Source organism: Mycteria americana, chromosome 25 (assembly GCF_035582795.1).
Source record: "Mycteria americana isolate JAX WOST 10 ecotype Jacksonville Zoo and Gardens chromosome 25, USCA_MyAme_1.0, whole genome shotgun sequence".
Classification (NCBI taxonomy): Eukaryota; Metazoa; Chordata; class Aves; order Ciconiiformes; family Ciconiidae; genus Mycteria; species Mycteria americana.
This window is the reverse complement of record NC_134389.1, coordinates 417,312-432,375: the sequence shown is the minus strand read 5'-3', so window position 1 is coordinate 432,375 and position 15,064 is coordinate 417,312. Positions and strand designations below refer to the sequence as shown.

The 15,064-nt window shown below is 73.0% G+C and overlaps 2 protein-coding genes across 3 annotated transcripts; both read right to left on the bottom strand.

The window, feature by feature from the left end:
- Window positions 1–347: 347 nt before the first annotated feature.
- TDRKH (tudor and KH domain containing) lies at window positions 348–4,510 on the bottom strand. Of its 2 annotated transcripts, XM_075525020.1 has the most exons (13): window positions 4,389–4,510; window positions 3,953–4,087; window positions 3,554–3,660; window positions 3,244–3,433; window positions 2,887–3,026; window positions 2,542–2,815; window positions 1,988–2,154; window positions 1,718–1,890; window positions 1,412–1,476; window positions 1,131–1,282; window positions 915–1,037; window positions 712–808; window positions 348–525 (listed from the first exon to the last, which is right to left on the bottom strand). In XM_075525020.1, the coding sequence occupies exons 2-13, from the start codon at window positions 4,074–4,076 to the stop codon at window positions 473–475; spliced, it is 1,665 nt and encodes a 554-aa protein (XP_075381135.1). In that variant the 5' UTR covers window positions 4,077–4,087; window positions 4,389–4,510; the 3' UTR covers window positions 348–472. The 2 variants fall into 2 exon arrangements, with proteins under 2 accessions (XP_075381135.1, XP_075381134.1); XM_075525019.1 differs by lacking the exon at window positions 348–525 and having other exon boundaries at window positions 562–808.
- A 1,424-nt stretch (window positions 4,511–5,934) lies between these two features.
- Window positions 5,935–9,971, bottom strand: RORC (RAR related orphan receptor C). Its single transcript, XM_075525028.1, is given in 10 exon segments — window positions 5,935–6,269; window positions 6,428–6,449; window positions 6,451–6,517; window positions 6,520–6,537; window positions 7,621–7,731; window positions 7,807–7,914; window positions 8,611–8,743; window positions 8,887–9,008; window positions 9,158–9,538; window positions 9,870–9,971. Coding segments are annotated over 10 exon segments (1,134 nt in total). The 5' UTR covers window positions 9,883–9,971; the 3' UTR covers window positions 5,935–6,110.
- Between the last annotated feature and the right edge of the window lie 5,093 nt (window positions 9,972–15,064).

The window sequence follows — 15,064 nt, the reverse complement described above, 5'->3', positions numbered from 1 at the left end:
TACCCCCAACTGCCCGGTACCCCCAGCTGCCCCCCGGTACCCGCAACTGCCGGTACCCGGTACCCCCGGCCCCCCGTGGTGGCCCCGGGCCGCCGCTCCCCGCCTGTGTACCCCAGCACGGCCCCTCCTGCTTTCCCCCCAAACGAGGGACCCCCGGGCCCCCCCCGCCCCCGCCCCAAACCGGGGGCTCCCCCCGGCCCCAGCTGGCCCCCGGCAGCCCGCCCCCCCCCCCCCGGGAGCAACCCGGGGCTGCGGCCCCGTTCAGGCGGAGCTGCGGGAGGTTCCCTTTTATTGCAGGCGGGCAGGAGCAGCGCCCGACAACGCGACCGGCGCCGCGGGGAGCGGGGACGGGGCCGGTAGCGGCGGGAGGGGGCACCACCGGCCCTCGGCCCCGCGCTGCCCTGCCGGGGGTCTCCGCAGGGAGGGGCCTGCCGGCCGCCGCCCTCCCGGCCTCCTCCCGCTGGCGGGGCCGTCACCGGGAGCTCCTCGCCGCCGCCGCGTCCTCGCCGCTGCCGGAGGCGCCGTCTGCGGGGAGCGGGGCGGGGGGAGCCCCGGGGGGGGGGGACACCGCCCGCCCCGGGGAGCGTCACGGCCCCGCGGCGCCGCACGGCGACGGGCCAAATCGACGCCAGAGCCCCGATCACGCGGTACCGGCGGCACCGGGCGCGTCGCCACCCGGCATCGCCCCCGGTGCGAGGGGGCCGGGCTCACCCCAAAGGCTGGCGCAGGAGAGGGGCAGGGGGCTCTCGCCGGGCCTTCGCGGGGGCTGCGAGGAGCGGCTCTGGGGGCAGGCGCAGGCGACGCTCTCCTGTGCCGGGAAGAGCCGGCTCAGCCATACCGGAGGGCAGCGCCAGGGCTCTGGGCCCCCGGCCCGGGGAAGGGAAGCCGCCCTCTCCGCTCCCCCGCCCGCTCACCGGCGTCTCCACCGTGGCCTCCTGCGCCGGCGGCGGGGGGCTGTCCCCCGCTGCCGCCTCTTCCTCTTGGGGACAGGGGACGGCGTAGCCCAGCCGCACCAGCTCTGCGCCGACGTCCAGGCTCTGCGCCGAAACAAGACGGGGCCGGAGAGACGGCGGCTCGGGAGAGCACCGAGGAGGGGGGCGAGGGCGCGTCCGAAGGACGGCGGGGCTCACCTCGCCGTGGTGGACGCCGTAGAGCCTGACGTTGGGCCGGGGGCAGAGCCCCGACTGGACGTAACTGGAAATTTTCGCCACCAGAGGTTTCCACATGGCGCAGTGGGTGAGCCGGTCGAACGCGTCCAGGGCCGCCTCTGGCCACTCGGCCCCTGCGGGAGAGGATCAAGGGGGCGAGCGGAGCCCAGCTCAGAAGCGGACGACGCCGGGCGGCGGCCGCGGGGAAGGGACACGGCCGAATCCAGCCCCCGCCGGCCGCCCGGGGCTCCTTCCCCGCTCACCGGCTGGCACGATCCCGGCCAGGCTGCACTCGATGGCCTGGAAGGGCAGGCTCAGGAAGTCGCTCCTGGCAGGGAGAGAAGCCGCCGTGACACCGCGCCGCCGGCGAGGACAGCCCGCCTCGGCCGCGACCCCGGCTCCCCGGGGATTTCCCCGCGGCTCTTCGCGCCGCAACCGCGACACCGAATTCCTCCGGCGACGCGCCCGCCGGCTCCCCCCGGGCCGCGCCGCAGGCTTCCCCGGGGACGTTAAACCACGGCCCCCGCCGACCCCCCTCAGCTCTTCCCCAGGCGAGGCCCCGCGCTCACCGCAGGGCTCGCAGCGCCTCACGGGGGGCCTCCCCGTTGTCCCCAAAATCCACGTAGTAAAGGTCAAAGTTGCCGTTCTCCAGGGTGCCCAGGACGCGGGCTCGGTACCAGTCGCTGCCGTCCATGTAGGGAGCGGCCACGATGTCCCCCGCCTGGACGGTCGAGAGCTCTGCCTGGGGGGGGACAGGGCGGGTGACGTCCCTGGGACGGGCGAGGGGACCCGCCGTGGCGGGGGGGGGAGGCGAGGCCGGCGCCCCGCGGGGGTCTCACCGCGTGGCCGCTGCTCTGGTAGTACTGCCGCATCTCGGTGGTCAGCTTGTCCAGCTGCAGGCTGCGGTGGCCGATGATCTGGATCCAGAAGTGGTTGGGGTTTTCCGCGGCCGAGACGTAAACTTCCAGGTGCTCGTCGGCGTGGAAGCTGAAATCGGGGCTGGGAACTACGGGAAGAGGCGCGGGGAGCCCCGGTGAGAGCCGGAGCGGGCGGCCGAGGGGAGCCCCAGCCTCCCGCAGAGATGGGGAGAAGCCGACCCACGGACCCCGCTGGCAGAGACGCGTCTCGGACCTCCTGCGGGACAAACGGCCCCGGCAAGAGCCCGGCGGGCGGCTGAGCCGTCCTGCCCGGCCTCGGCTCCCGCCACCTCGACACCCGGAGCAGGGCCGGAGGGAGCGAGTCCAGGGGACGATGCCACGGGCAACCCGGCGTGACCCGGCGCCATGAGAACGGCTCCCGACGCTCCGCAGGTCCGTAAGGAACCCGAGCGAGTACGCTCCCCCAGCGCGGGCTCCCCATGGCGCCCCGGGGACCACACAAACCCTTCTCTTACCCTCAAATTTCGGCACTGCCGCGTCGGGCCCTGCCGCCGGCTCCTCCAGCTCCTCGCTCTCATCCTCCAGCTCCTCCGCCTCCTCAAAGGGAGCCTGGCCCAGGAGCGAGCCTTCACCCCAGGACGAGCCCCCGTCCTCCGGCACCCCGTCGGGGAGCGGCTCCTGCTCCCACCGGCTGCCCGGGGGCTGCTTGCGCTGGCACCGCGTCGCCGTCGACTGGGCCAGCTCCTTCCGGAAGGCGTCGTCTTCCATCAGCTTCTCCATGATGAGTTTCTTGGGGGGAAAGAGCAGAGGGTTGGGCTGGGGGGCCGAGCCGTCCCCCAGCCCCCCGGCCTCCCGCTCACCTTGGCGGCTGCCACCTCCTGCCGCGTCCCCGAGAGCTGGATGACCCTGATGGGGGCCAGGCCGGCGTCGGCCTCGCGCTCGCAGAGCACTTTGGCCCCCGAGCTGCGGCAGATGCCCCGCACCGTCTCGCCGCCCCGGCCTGCGGGAGACAGGGAAAGCCCCGGGGAAACCGAGGCAGAGCGGGCTCAGAGCCTGCAGGGAACCGGAGCGGCTCTCCTGCCCCGGCACGCTCACGCCGTCGGGGCTTTTCACAGCAATTGTGCCACCGCAGACGCCGAGCCGGTAAATTTGTGACGCCTCCCACCGTCCCCTGCCTCCCCGGGTGGGTGGAAGGGCGCCGGGGGGAGCGGAGGTACCGATAATCCTGCCGACGGCTCTCTGGGGCACGCAGAGCTGCTCCGACACCGGGGCACTCTCCGTCACGATCTGGTGGACGGCGGCTTTCGCCCGGCAGACTTGGGTGGGGGAGCCCGAGATCAGCAGCACCGTCTCCTCGCCCTCGTCCTCTCCCTCCACGTCGATGCGAGCTCCCGTCTCTTGGCTAAGCTGTGGGCACAGGGTGGGGGGACCGGTCCCCGGCTGCCATTTACGGGGGCTCCCAGTAAACGTCCCGCAGAAGCGACTTGGCCCTTTCCCGTCCCCCCGCGACCCCCTGGCATCGCTTACCTTCTTGATGGTGGCTCCCTTCCGGCCGATGATGGATTTCACGGCCGCCCGGGGCACTCGCATCTCGATTTCCAGCTCCTCGTCTCCCACGAAGGTCAGCCGCTCCTCTGAGGGCAGAGCGACGGCAGCGGGTCCCCACAGCCACGTCCATCCGCGCAGGGAGAGGGAAACCCCCGGGGGGTTACGAACAGCACAAGGGAAATTCAAAGCGGGCAAAGCTACTCCAACAGCCTCCCCGTCCCCAGGGAGGGGGCCCACAGCAGCTCTGAAAGCCCCAGGGGCGTTCGCCTCAGCTCATTTGGGGCAGGCGGGGGAGGTCGGGGTACGGGGGAGGCAGCTGAACGCTCACGCCCGCGCGTGGGAGGGGTGGGAAGGACACGGGGGGGCTGCGACACCCACCTCGGCTCTCCCGGTACCTGCGGTACAGGATGTAGAAGACGGCGGCGCCGGCCGGGATCCCCAGGACCACGGCGGCTTTCTGCAGGGTCGTCAGGCTGCTCCAGTAACCCCGCTCCGCCGCCATCCTCCCCGCGGCTGAGGAAAGAGAGGTCTCACCGGGAGCCTCTCCCCAGCCAGGCCGCTGCGTGGGAGGGGGGCCCAGGCCGAGCCCGCACCGAGGCACCCTCCGCCGCCTCCCCTCGGCTCCCTCCCGCCCGCACACGCGCTGCGGGGGGCTCGGCCACCCGCGGAGCAGGCGCTCAGGCCTGAGCCCGCCTCAGCCCCCGGTCCCGCCGGAACAGGCCGCGGCTCCCGGCGCCCCGGGAGAGGAACCGCCGCAGCGGGTGGGCACCGACCCCCGCGGCCCCGCCGCCTGCCCGGGACGGCCTCAAGCTACCTGGGGAGGCCGGCCCCGGCGGGGCGGCCCCTGGGCACCAGCTCCGACCGGGACCCCGGGCCCGGCTTCGCCCCGGTCCCCCCGCGCCCTCCGCCCCTCGAGCCGCCGCCGCCTCACGCGCCCGGCCGCCACTAGCCCCGCCCCCTCCCGCCGCGCTCCAATCATAGCGCCGCTCCTCCCCGCCCCACCAATCACCGCCAAAGGGCCGGTGGCCAATCCCCGGACGGCCTCCCACAGGAGGGGGCGGGAGGAGAGCGGCGAGGGGGCGGGGCACAGCACTAGCCTGGGAATAAAGCTGCCAATCCGCCCCGCGAGGTGGCCGGCTGAGCCAATCAGCGAGCAGCAGCGGGGGCTCGGACCCGCCCTGAGCTGTGAGTGACGGGCGGGGGGTCCCGTAGAGCGGGGGGAGCCTCTGCCCCGTCCCACAATGCCCCGCGCGGCGTGGCCGTGGGGTCCCGGGGGGGTGGGCGGGGCTCGCGCCGTGTCCGCCGCGGCCGGTGTCACCGGTGCCACCCCCCGTCACCCCCTGTCACCCGGTGCCCCCCCCGCGCCGCCGTTCCCCCCCGTGACGGAGCCCACGGACGCGCCGTCCCCCAAAATGCCTTTATTCCACCTCGGTACAGCCGCGGCCCCGGCCGGGCCCCCCCGTCACCCACCCCCCGTCACCCCGCCGGGCCGCCCGCGGGGGGTCCCACGCGTGTCTGCACACGCGGGCGCCGGTGGCCGTGGGAGAGCCCGGGGGTGCGTGTGCCCGTCCCGGGCGGGGCCGAGCACCCACCGCGGCCCCGGGGAGCCCGAGCTGCTCTGCGGGGAGGGGGCACCCCGGGTGGGGGGGCACCCGCGGGGGAGCGGCCGTCCCAGGGGAGGAGGCACCCCCAGACGAAGGGGCACCCCCGGGTGACGGCGCACCCACAGGCGACGGGGCCTCGCCGGGCGACGGAGCCCCCTCGGGCGACGGAGCGTCGCTGGTGACAAAGCCCCACTGGGTGACAGACGATCGCCGGGTGACGGAGCCCTGCCGGGTGACAGACCATCACCGGGCGATGGATCCTCCTCGGGGGACAGGCCATCGCCGGGTGACAGACCAGCACGGTGTGACAGAGCGTCACCGGGTGACGAAGCTCCTCTGGGTGACGGAGCGTCGCCGGTGACAAAGCCCTGCCAGGTGACAGACCACCGCCAGGAGACGGAGCGTCACCGGTGACAGACCACCGCCAGGTGACAGACCATCGCTGGGTGACGGGGTGTCACCAGTGACAGACCATCGCCAGGCGATGGATCTCCTCGGGTGACAGACCATTGCTGGGTGACGGAGCGTCACTGGGTGACAGAGCGTCACCGGTGACAGACCATCGCTGGGTGACAGCCCACCGCCGGGCGATGGATCTCCTCGGGTGACAGACCATCGCCAGGAGACGCAGCGTCACTGGGTGACGGAGCGTCACCGGTGACAGACCCCCCCCGGGTGACGGAGCATCGCTGGGTGACCAAATCCCGCCGGGCGACAGAGCGTCACCGGGCGACGGACCCCTCCGTGGGTGCCGGAGCGTCGCCGGGCGCCGAAGCCCCTCCGTGGGTGCCGGCGTCCCGCCGGGCGCGGGTGCCCCCCCGGCCACGGGAGCACCCACGGGTGCCGGCGCTCCCCGCCGCCCCCGGCCGCAGGCGGGCAGGGGGCAGGGGGAGGGCGGGGTGAGGACCCGGGCGCCGCGTCCCCGCGGGGGCTCAGCGGGCGCCGCCGGCGGCCTCGGCCTCGGAGAGGAAGAGCTCGCGGTAGAGCGGGGGGAAGGCGGCGTGCAGCACCCCGGGGTGCAGGCGGCGGAAGGCCTGGAGCTGCTCCACGTGCTGCGAGCACAGCGCCCGCAGGCGTCCCTGCGGCGGCAGCTGCCCACGGGGACACGCGCCCGTCACGCGCCCGCCGCGCGGGGGGACGCGCCCCGCGCGCGCAAGGGGACGGGGGCGTCGCGCGCCCCCGCGGTGACCCCCCGCCCGTGGCAGCCCCCCCCCCCCCCCCCCCCCGCCCCCGGCCCCCGCGCCCGCACCCTGGCCAGGAGCCCCTCGCGGTGCGTCCGGCGCAGCAGGAGGCGGAAGGCGACTTCCAGGCGTCCCTGCAGCCGAGCCACCTTCGCCTGCTCCTGCAGCCACGGCCGGCCTGGGGACAGGGGACACGGGGGGTGGCGTGGGGACGGGGACGGGATGGGGACGGGATGGGGACAGGGATGGGGATGGACAAGGATGGGGACAGGATGGGGACAGAGATGGGATGGGGACAGGGACAGGGATGGGATGAGGATGGGGACAAGGATGGGGACAGGGATGGGGATGGACAAGGATGGGGACAGGATGGGGACAAGGATGGGGACAGGGATGGGGACAGGGATGGGGATGGACAAGGATGAGGATGGGGACAGAGATGGGATGGGGACAGGGACAGGGATGGGATGAGGATGGGGACAAGGATGGGGACAGGGATGGGGACAGGATGGGGACAAGGATGGGGACAGGGATGGGGACAGGGTTGCAATGTGCATGGGGACAGGGACAGAATGGTCACGGGGACAGGGATGGGGACAGGGATGGGGATGGACAAGGATGGAGACAGGATGGGGACAGAGATGGGATGGGGACAGGGACAGGGATGGAATGAGGATGGGGACAAGGATGGGGACAGGGATGGGGACAGGATGGGGACAAGGATGGGGACAGGGATGGGGACAGGGTTGCAATGTGCATGGGGACAGGGACAGAATGGTCACGGGGACAGGGATGGGGACAGGGATGGGGATGGACAAGGATGGGGACAGGATGGGGACAGAGATGGGATGGGGACAGGGACAGGGATGGGATGAGGATGGGGACAAGGATGGGGACAGGGATGGGGACAGGATGGGGACAAGGATGGGGACAGGGATGGGGATGGACAGGGATGGGGACAAGGACAGGATGAGGCCGGAGATGGGGACAAGGCCAGGGATGGCGGTGGGGAGAGATGGGACCGTGGCAGGATGGGATGAGGATGGGGACGAGGTGGGGACCATGACAGGACAGGGACAGGGCTGGGGACAGGGTGGGGACACCACGGGGACAGGGTGGGGGGACAGCAGAGGACACCCAGCCCCAGCACCCGCTTTGGGAGAAACCCACGGGGCTTTGGACAAACCCTCGTCCGGGTTCCTGCGGGGCCGGGGAGGGAAACCGAGGGGCGGGGGGGGCGGGGGGGCGGGGGGGCCCTCACCGGCGTTGATGAGGACGAGGGCGCTGAAGAAGGCCACCTCGCTCTCCGAGAAGTGCAGAGCGCAGAGGCTCTGGGCGAAGTCGAAGATGGAGCCGATGAGCTCGTGGCAGCCTGGGGGGAGTCCTCGTCACCGCGTGTCCCCCCGCGTGTCCCCCCGCGTGTCCCCCCCCGCGTCCCCAGCCCTACCCAGGGATCGGAAGAGCTCGGCGCCGGCGTACTTGCCCTCGAAGAAGACGGTCCGGTTGTCGGAGTTGAAGGCTCGGCACATGCGCACCAGCACCACCTCCATGGCGCCTGCCACCGCCCGGCAGCGGGACGGGGACGGTGGCACCGGGGGACACGGGGCCCCGCGGTGCCGCTGCTCGGGGTTGGGTTGGTGCCCCCGCGGCACCGGCCCTGGGGACTGTCACCTCCCCGGGGGGTCAGGGTGGCCCTGCGGGACTGTCACCTCCCCAGTGGAGCCCATGGGACTGTCACCTCCCCAAATGAGGTTGGAGTGGCCCTTGGGGACTGTCACCTCCCTGGCGGGACCCACGGGACCGTCACCTCCCTCATGGGACCAGAGCAGCCCATAGGGACTGCCACCCCGTGACAGGACCACGCCACCCCCTGGGGACCGCGCCACCCCCTGGGGACCGCGCCATCCCTTGGGGACCACACCATCCCTTGGGGACCACGCCACCCCCTGGGGACCGCGCCATCCCTTGGGGACCACGCCATCCCTTGGGGACCACGCCACCCCCTGGGGACCACGCCACCCCCTGGGGACCGCGCCATCCCTTGGGGACCACGCCATCCCTTGGGGACCGCGCCATCCCCTGGGGACCGCCACCTCCCGATGGAGCCATGGCATCCTGTAGGGATCGTCACCCCCCTGATGGGACCAGGGACACCAGGGCTGGGGAGATGGGGGCAGCAGGGACTGTGGGGCTGGGGACGAGGGGATGGAGTGGCCCGGGGCTGGGGACAGGGGACGCGGTGGCCCCGTACCCGCTTTGAGGAGGACGATCTGGTCGTTCTGGCAGAGGTCCATGAAGCCGCGCAGGCGCTTGGCGAACTCCACCACGTACTGGATGGCCTCGGTGATGCGCCCGGCGCAGCGCTGCCACATCTCCTCCATCGACTGAGGGACCGGCCGTCACCCCCGCCCCGAACCCCCCCGAACGTCCCCGTCGCTCTGCACCCCCGGCACCCGGCCCTCGGCGTCCTCTGGGTGCCCTGGGGACCGCCGTGTCCCCTCCCCTGTTCCCGCCCTGGTGGCCTCACCTTCTTCTGGTAGGCGCAGACCTCCTCACGGGAGAAGGTGTCCCAGCGCCGGAGCTGCAGGTCCTCGGCGCGGAGCTGGCAGGTCTCCCGGTACGACTTGAGGACGTTCTGGGTGAGGTGCTCTGCGGGGACACGGTGGGACGGGGGCCCGGGGACGGGGACGGGGCAGGCAGCCCCTGCCCACGTCCCCAGCGGGCGAGGTCCCACCACCGCCGAGCACCCGTTGGCGACAGACCCAGCCCCCACGGGCACGTGGCACCCAGCGACTCACCGATCTCCACGCCGGAGGATGTGGGTGACTCCAGGAGGCTGCCGACATCGGGGCGGGGGCAGAAGCCGGGGCCGTCCCTGTCCCCGTCCCCGTCCCCATCCCCGTCCCCGTCCCCATCCGGGCCCCGCTTGGTCCCCTCCAGCCGCCCGGGCTCCATCTCCGCCGTGGGACCAGCCCTGCCCTCTGTCCCGCCGTGGTGGGTGCCGGGGCACCCCGGGGTGCCGGCGGGGGTCAGCAGGTGGCCCCGGCACCCCGCCAGCCCCAGGGGGACGGCGGGTGCCCCCTCGGCCGCCCGCTCCCGCTGCCGCTGCTCCAGCTGCTGCTGCACCTCGGCGTGCAGCCGGTCCCGCTGCTTCTTGGACATGCGGCCGAACTTGACGGCTGCGGGGAGAGGCGGCGGCGCTGGGGGACACGCGTGCCGCACGCGTGCGCGCGCCAGCCCGGCTCCCCGCGACCTACATAGCCGTGGCACCGGGGCTTTCCGGCCCCACGCGCGTGTCACGGCAGCCCCGCTTCCTCCGGGCGCGCCCACGGCCCCTCCGCTTCCTCTCGGGGACGCCGCGGCCCCCCGGGAGCGTCCCAGGGTCCCCGGGCAGCCCCAGCCCCCGGGGGGGGGGGGACACAGCCGGCGGGAGCGGGGCTGGGGTGGGGGGGATGCACCCGGCCGCGGGGAGGCGGAGGGCCGCAGCCGCGGCCCGTGGCCGGCACCCACCGTCGCGGGACATGCCGAGGCGCAGGCACTTCTGCAGGCGGCAATGCTGGCAGCGGTTGCGGCTGGCCCGGTCGATGGGACAGTTCTGCTGGCGGCTGCAGGCGTAGCTCAGGCTGCTCTGCTGGCTGCGCCGGAAAAAGCCCTGCACCGGGGGTCACCGCCGGGCCGGCACCCCGAGGCCCCCCGGCGCCCCGAGGCCCCCCGGCGCCCCTCGGCACGCCCCGGCGCCCCTCGGCACGCCCCGGCGCCCGGCTCACCTTGCAGCCCTCGCAGGTGATGACGCCGTAGTGGATCCCCGAGGATTTGTCCCCGCAGATCTTGCAGGGGATCACCTCGATGTGGGCTGCGGGCGGGAGGGACGGCGTGGGCCCCGCGCCCAGGGACCCCGGGAGCTCCCGGCCCCGCCGGGCTCACGTGGGACCGTGGGTGCCATCTGTGTCCTCGCCTGAGCTCCTGGGCTCGCGTGTCCCCTGTGGGACCGGGTGTCCCCTATGGGCTCGCATGGCACCTATGGGACCACGTGTCCCCTATGGGACCAGGTGTCCCCTATGGGCTTGCACATCCCCTATGGGCTCACGTGTCCCCTATGGGCTCACATGGCACCTATGGGCTCGCATGGCACCTATGGGACCAGGTGTCCCCTATGGGCTCGCATGGCACCCATGGGCTCACGTGTCCCCTATGGGCTCACGTGCCCCCTATGTGACCAGGTGTCCCCTATGGGCTTGCACGTCCCCTATGGGCTCGCATGTCCCCTGTGGGACCACGTGTCCCCTATGGGCTCACATGGCACCTATGGGACCACGTGTCCCCTATGGGCTTGCACGTCCCCTATGGGCTCGCATGGCACCCATGGGCTCACGTGTCCCCTATGGGCTCACGTGTCCGCTGTGTGACCGTGCGTCCCCTCACGTGTCCCTCACAGGCTCATGTGTCACCACACGGGCTCATGTGGCCGCTGTGGGCTTACACGTCCCCTACAGGCTCGCGTCCCCCATGGGCTCACGTGTCACCCCCCGGGCTCCCGTGTCCCCCCGGCGTTCCCGTGTCACCCCGCGGGCTCCCGAGGGCCCTAGGGGACCACGTGTCCTCTCTGGGACCACGTCTGCCACCCACGTTCTCACCGGCACTCCAGGGGCTCACGTGTCCCCTATGGGCATCGCTGTCCCCTACGGACCCAGATGTCACCTACGGGCTCACGTGCCCCCCACGAGCTCGCGTGGTCCCTACGGGCTCCCGTGGCACCCGTGGGCTCCGACGTCCTCCACGTGCTCAGGTCCCCCCCCAGGAGCCCCCCCGGGCGTCCCCCCGCGGCCCCGGCGCAGGGTGGGCCCTGCCGGACGCCGGGGGCTGCCGAAACCGCAGCGGCAGCGAGCGCCGGCGAAGCCGCAACTGGGACGCGGCCCCACCTCGCAGGAAGGCACCCGCCGCCCCGGCACAGCCCGGCGTGGCACCGGCGCGGCCCCGGCGCAGCCACGGCACCAGTGGGCAGGGGGGCCCCGGGGTGCGGTCACGGGGATGGGGGGCACGAGAGCCGTGGGAGTGGGGGACACCGGGGTGGGGACACCGGGGCCGGGGAATGGCTGAGCTCGAGGGGACACCAGAGCCGAGGGACACCGGAGCTGGGGGGCCACAGGAGCAGAGGGGACACCAGAGCAAACATGGCAGAGCCGGGGGGACGCTGGAGCTGGGGGACACCGGGGTGGGGACACCGGAGCCGGGGGGGGCCCTAACCCCGGAGATGCCCCCGAGCCCCCGGGAGAGCCCTCCCCCCCCGATGGCTCTCGTCCCCCGACTGCCACCAGCTTGTCACCCCCTGCCCTGCACACGCTTGTGCACATCCCCGCACCCTCGCACACGCTTGCGCACGCTCGGACCTGCCCGAGCCCCCTCCTGCCTGCTCACGCACGCTTGCACACGCGCGTGCACGTAGGGGCACGCTTGTGCACGCCCGCACGCGGCCGTTCAAGCACGGGGGTTTGGGGGGGGCCGATGCACGCTCGGGCACGCTCGGGCACGCTCGGGCACGCTCGGGCACATGCACACACCCTGGGTCGTGCACACACGCCTGGGCACGCTCGCCTGCGCTTGTGCACGTTTGCAAAGGGTTGTGCAAAGCTGTGAACGCTCGTGCACGCTCCCGCAGGCTGCTGCACGCTCGTGCGCGCTTGCACGCATTCGTGCGTGCTTGCACGTGTTCACAAACGCTCGCGCGCGCTCACGCGCGCTCGGGGATGCTTGCGCAGGCCGGCGCGCGCCCGCCGACGCTCGCGCGCGCTCTTGCACGCTCCCAGGCGCCCTCGCACCCTGGCGCACGCTCTCGCACGCTCTCGCACGCCCGCGGCCGCTCCTTCACGCGCGCACACGCGCGCACACGCCCGCACCTCTTCCTCCCGGGGCCGAATCCGCTTCGTTGGCTTTTTCCACCCGCCCCAGTTTTGGGGCCCGGCGGCCGCCCTCGCATCCGGCGCCGGCGGCCGGGCACCGGGGACCCCCGCCGCGACACCGGCCCGGGGGGGCCCTGGGAATTCGGCGCTTTGAGTCAGCCCCGCGCCCCGGCACCCGCATTAGTCAACGGTGCCGGCGCCGGCGGCTGCCAGGAAGCGCCGCTTTCGGTGCTGCTCCTGCCGGGAACCGGTGGCGAGAGGTCGACGAGGTCTCGCCCGGCCCCACGCCTCCCCGCCAGCACCCGCCGCTCCCACGGCACCCACCCGCACCTGCGGGCACCGGTTCCCCCGGGCGCCCACCAGCCCCGCGGGCACCCAACGGCACCCGTCATCCCCACCAGCACCCACCAGCACCCACCAGCACCCACCAGCACTACGGGCACCCGCTGGTACCCATCGTCTCCATCAGCACCCACCGGCACCCGTCATCCCCACCAGCACCCACCAGCACCCACCAGCACCCATCATCCCCACCAGCACCCACCAGCATCCCTCAGCCCCACCAGCACCCACCAGCACCCGTCATCCCCACCAGCACCCACCAGCACCCACCAGCTCCATGAGCACCCACCAGCACCCATCATCCCCACCAGCACCCACCAGCACCCACCAGCATCCCTCAGCCCCACCAGCACCCACCAGCACCCGTCATCCCCACCAGCACCTACCAGCTCCATGAGCACCCACCAGCACCCATCATCCCCACCAGCACCCACCAGCACCCACCAGCTCCATGAGCACCCACCAGCACCCATCATCCCCACCAGCACCCACCAGCATCCCTCAGCCCCACCAGCACCCACCAGCACCCGTCATCCCCACCAGCACCTACCAGCTCCATGAGCACCCACCAGCACCCATCATCCCCACCAGCACCCACCAGCACCCACCAGCTCCATGAGCACCCACCAGCACCCATCATCCCCACCAGCACCCACCAGCACCCACCAGCACCCACCAGCACCCACCAGCTCCATGAGCACCCAGCAGCACCCGTCAGCCCCACAGGCACCCGCTGGCCCCAGGGCACCCACTGACCCCCCACCGCCTCCACGGGCACCCACGGGCGCCCACCAGCCCCACAGGGACCCGCTGGCACCCGCCAGCTCCGTGAGCAGCCGCCAGCACCCGTCAACCCGGGGGACACCCACCGGCACCCTCAGCCCCCCCAGCACCCACGGGGACCTGCTGGCACCTGCCAGCACCCGCTGTCCCCGGGGCGGGGGGACGACCGGGCGCTCCCGACCCCCACCCCCCACCCCCCCGGCGCGGCACCACGGCGAAACACGCCACGCCACGGGCAGACACGTCACGGCACGGGCCGGCACGCCATGACGCAGAGGGTTAGGAGGGGACCCCTGGGGACCCCGGCCGCAGCACCCAGGGGTGCCGGCACCCCTGCCTCAGTTTCCCCAGCGCCAAAGCAGGGGGGCTGCGGGCGGGGGCGGCGCGGGAGCGGGGCCACCTGCGTGTCCCCGTCCACGTCCCCGTCGGCGTCACCTGCACCGGCCCCGCGCAGCTGCCAGCCTCCACCACATCTGAGGGCGAGCGCCCGGCCCGCAGGTGCGCGGGGGCACCCATGGGTGCTGGGGGGCACCCGCGCCCCCGGCCGCGCGCGCTCGCAGCCGCAGCTGTGGGTTCGGGGGGAAAGGGGGCTGCCCAGCGCCGCGGCACCGCCGGGACACGCGGCAACATGCAGTAACATGCGTGCACCCCCTGCGACACGCGTGCACGTCCTGCGACACGCGTGCACGTCGCGCTCGGTGCACGGACACCCGGAGCCGTGTACGACACCCGCACGCCCTGTACTGCCCCGCAACATGGGTGCACACGCCGTGACACGTGTGCCTGCGCAGCTACACACCGTGACACATACGCACAGGCAGCAACATGCCGTAACGTGTGTGCGCACGTAGCAACACGCCGTAACACGCATGCACGGAACCCCTAGTGCGCGCAGATGCAGTTACACAACCCTCATTGCACGCGTGCCCCAAAACACGCCTGCACATGCCACAACACGCATGGCCGTGCTGCAACATGTGCCAACACACCTGTGTGAGCTGTAAAACACGCGTGACGCTGACACACGCTGACACACGCTGACACACGCGGCCCCCGTGCCCCGGCAGCTCCCGGTGCTCCCACACACGCACACATGTGGGCACGCGGATGTGCACGTTCACACGCGTGTCTGCGCACACGTGCGTGCTCCCACAGGCGTGCACGGGTACGGTCGTGCACACGCCTGCCCGCACCCTGCCCTCGCACACGCACTCACACGCTCACGCTCTTGCACACGCACGGTCCAACGTGCTGCCACCCGCTTGCACAAGCACGCAGCCGCGCCCACGCGCACGCGCACCCGTGTGCTCGCACGCCCTTGCACACACACACGCCTGCTCCCACCTGCTTGCACACGCACCCCCACGCCCACACGCCTGCGCACGCGCGCTCCCGGCCTCTTGCACACGCCCCTGCCCCCCCACGCCCCTGCACACACCCATGCACGCCCCCGGCTTGCACACGCACACAGATCCCCGCGCGTCCCCACGCCCTTGCACACGCGCTCCCGCCTGCTCCCACCGGCACGCCTGCTCCCACACGCTCGCACACGCACGCGCGCACCTCCGCCTGCTCCCAGGCGCTCGCACACACGCGCACACACGCTCCTTCCCCCTTGCACACGCGCTCCTGCAGGCTCCTGCACGCCCGCACACGCGCCCGTCCGCTCTTGCAGCCTTCCAC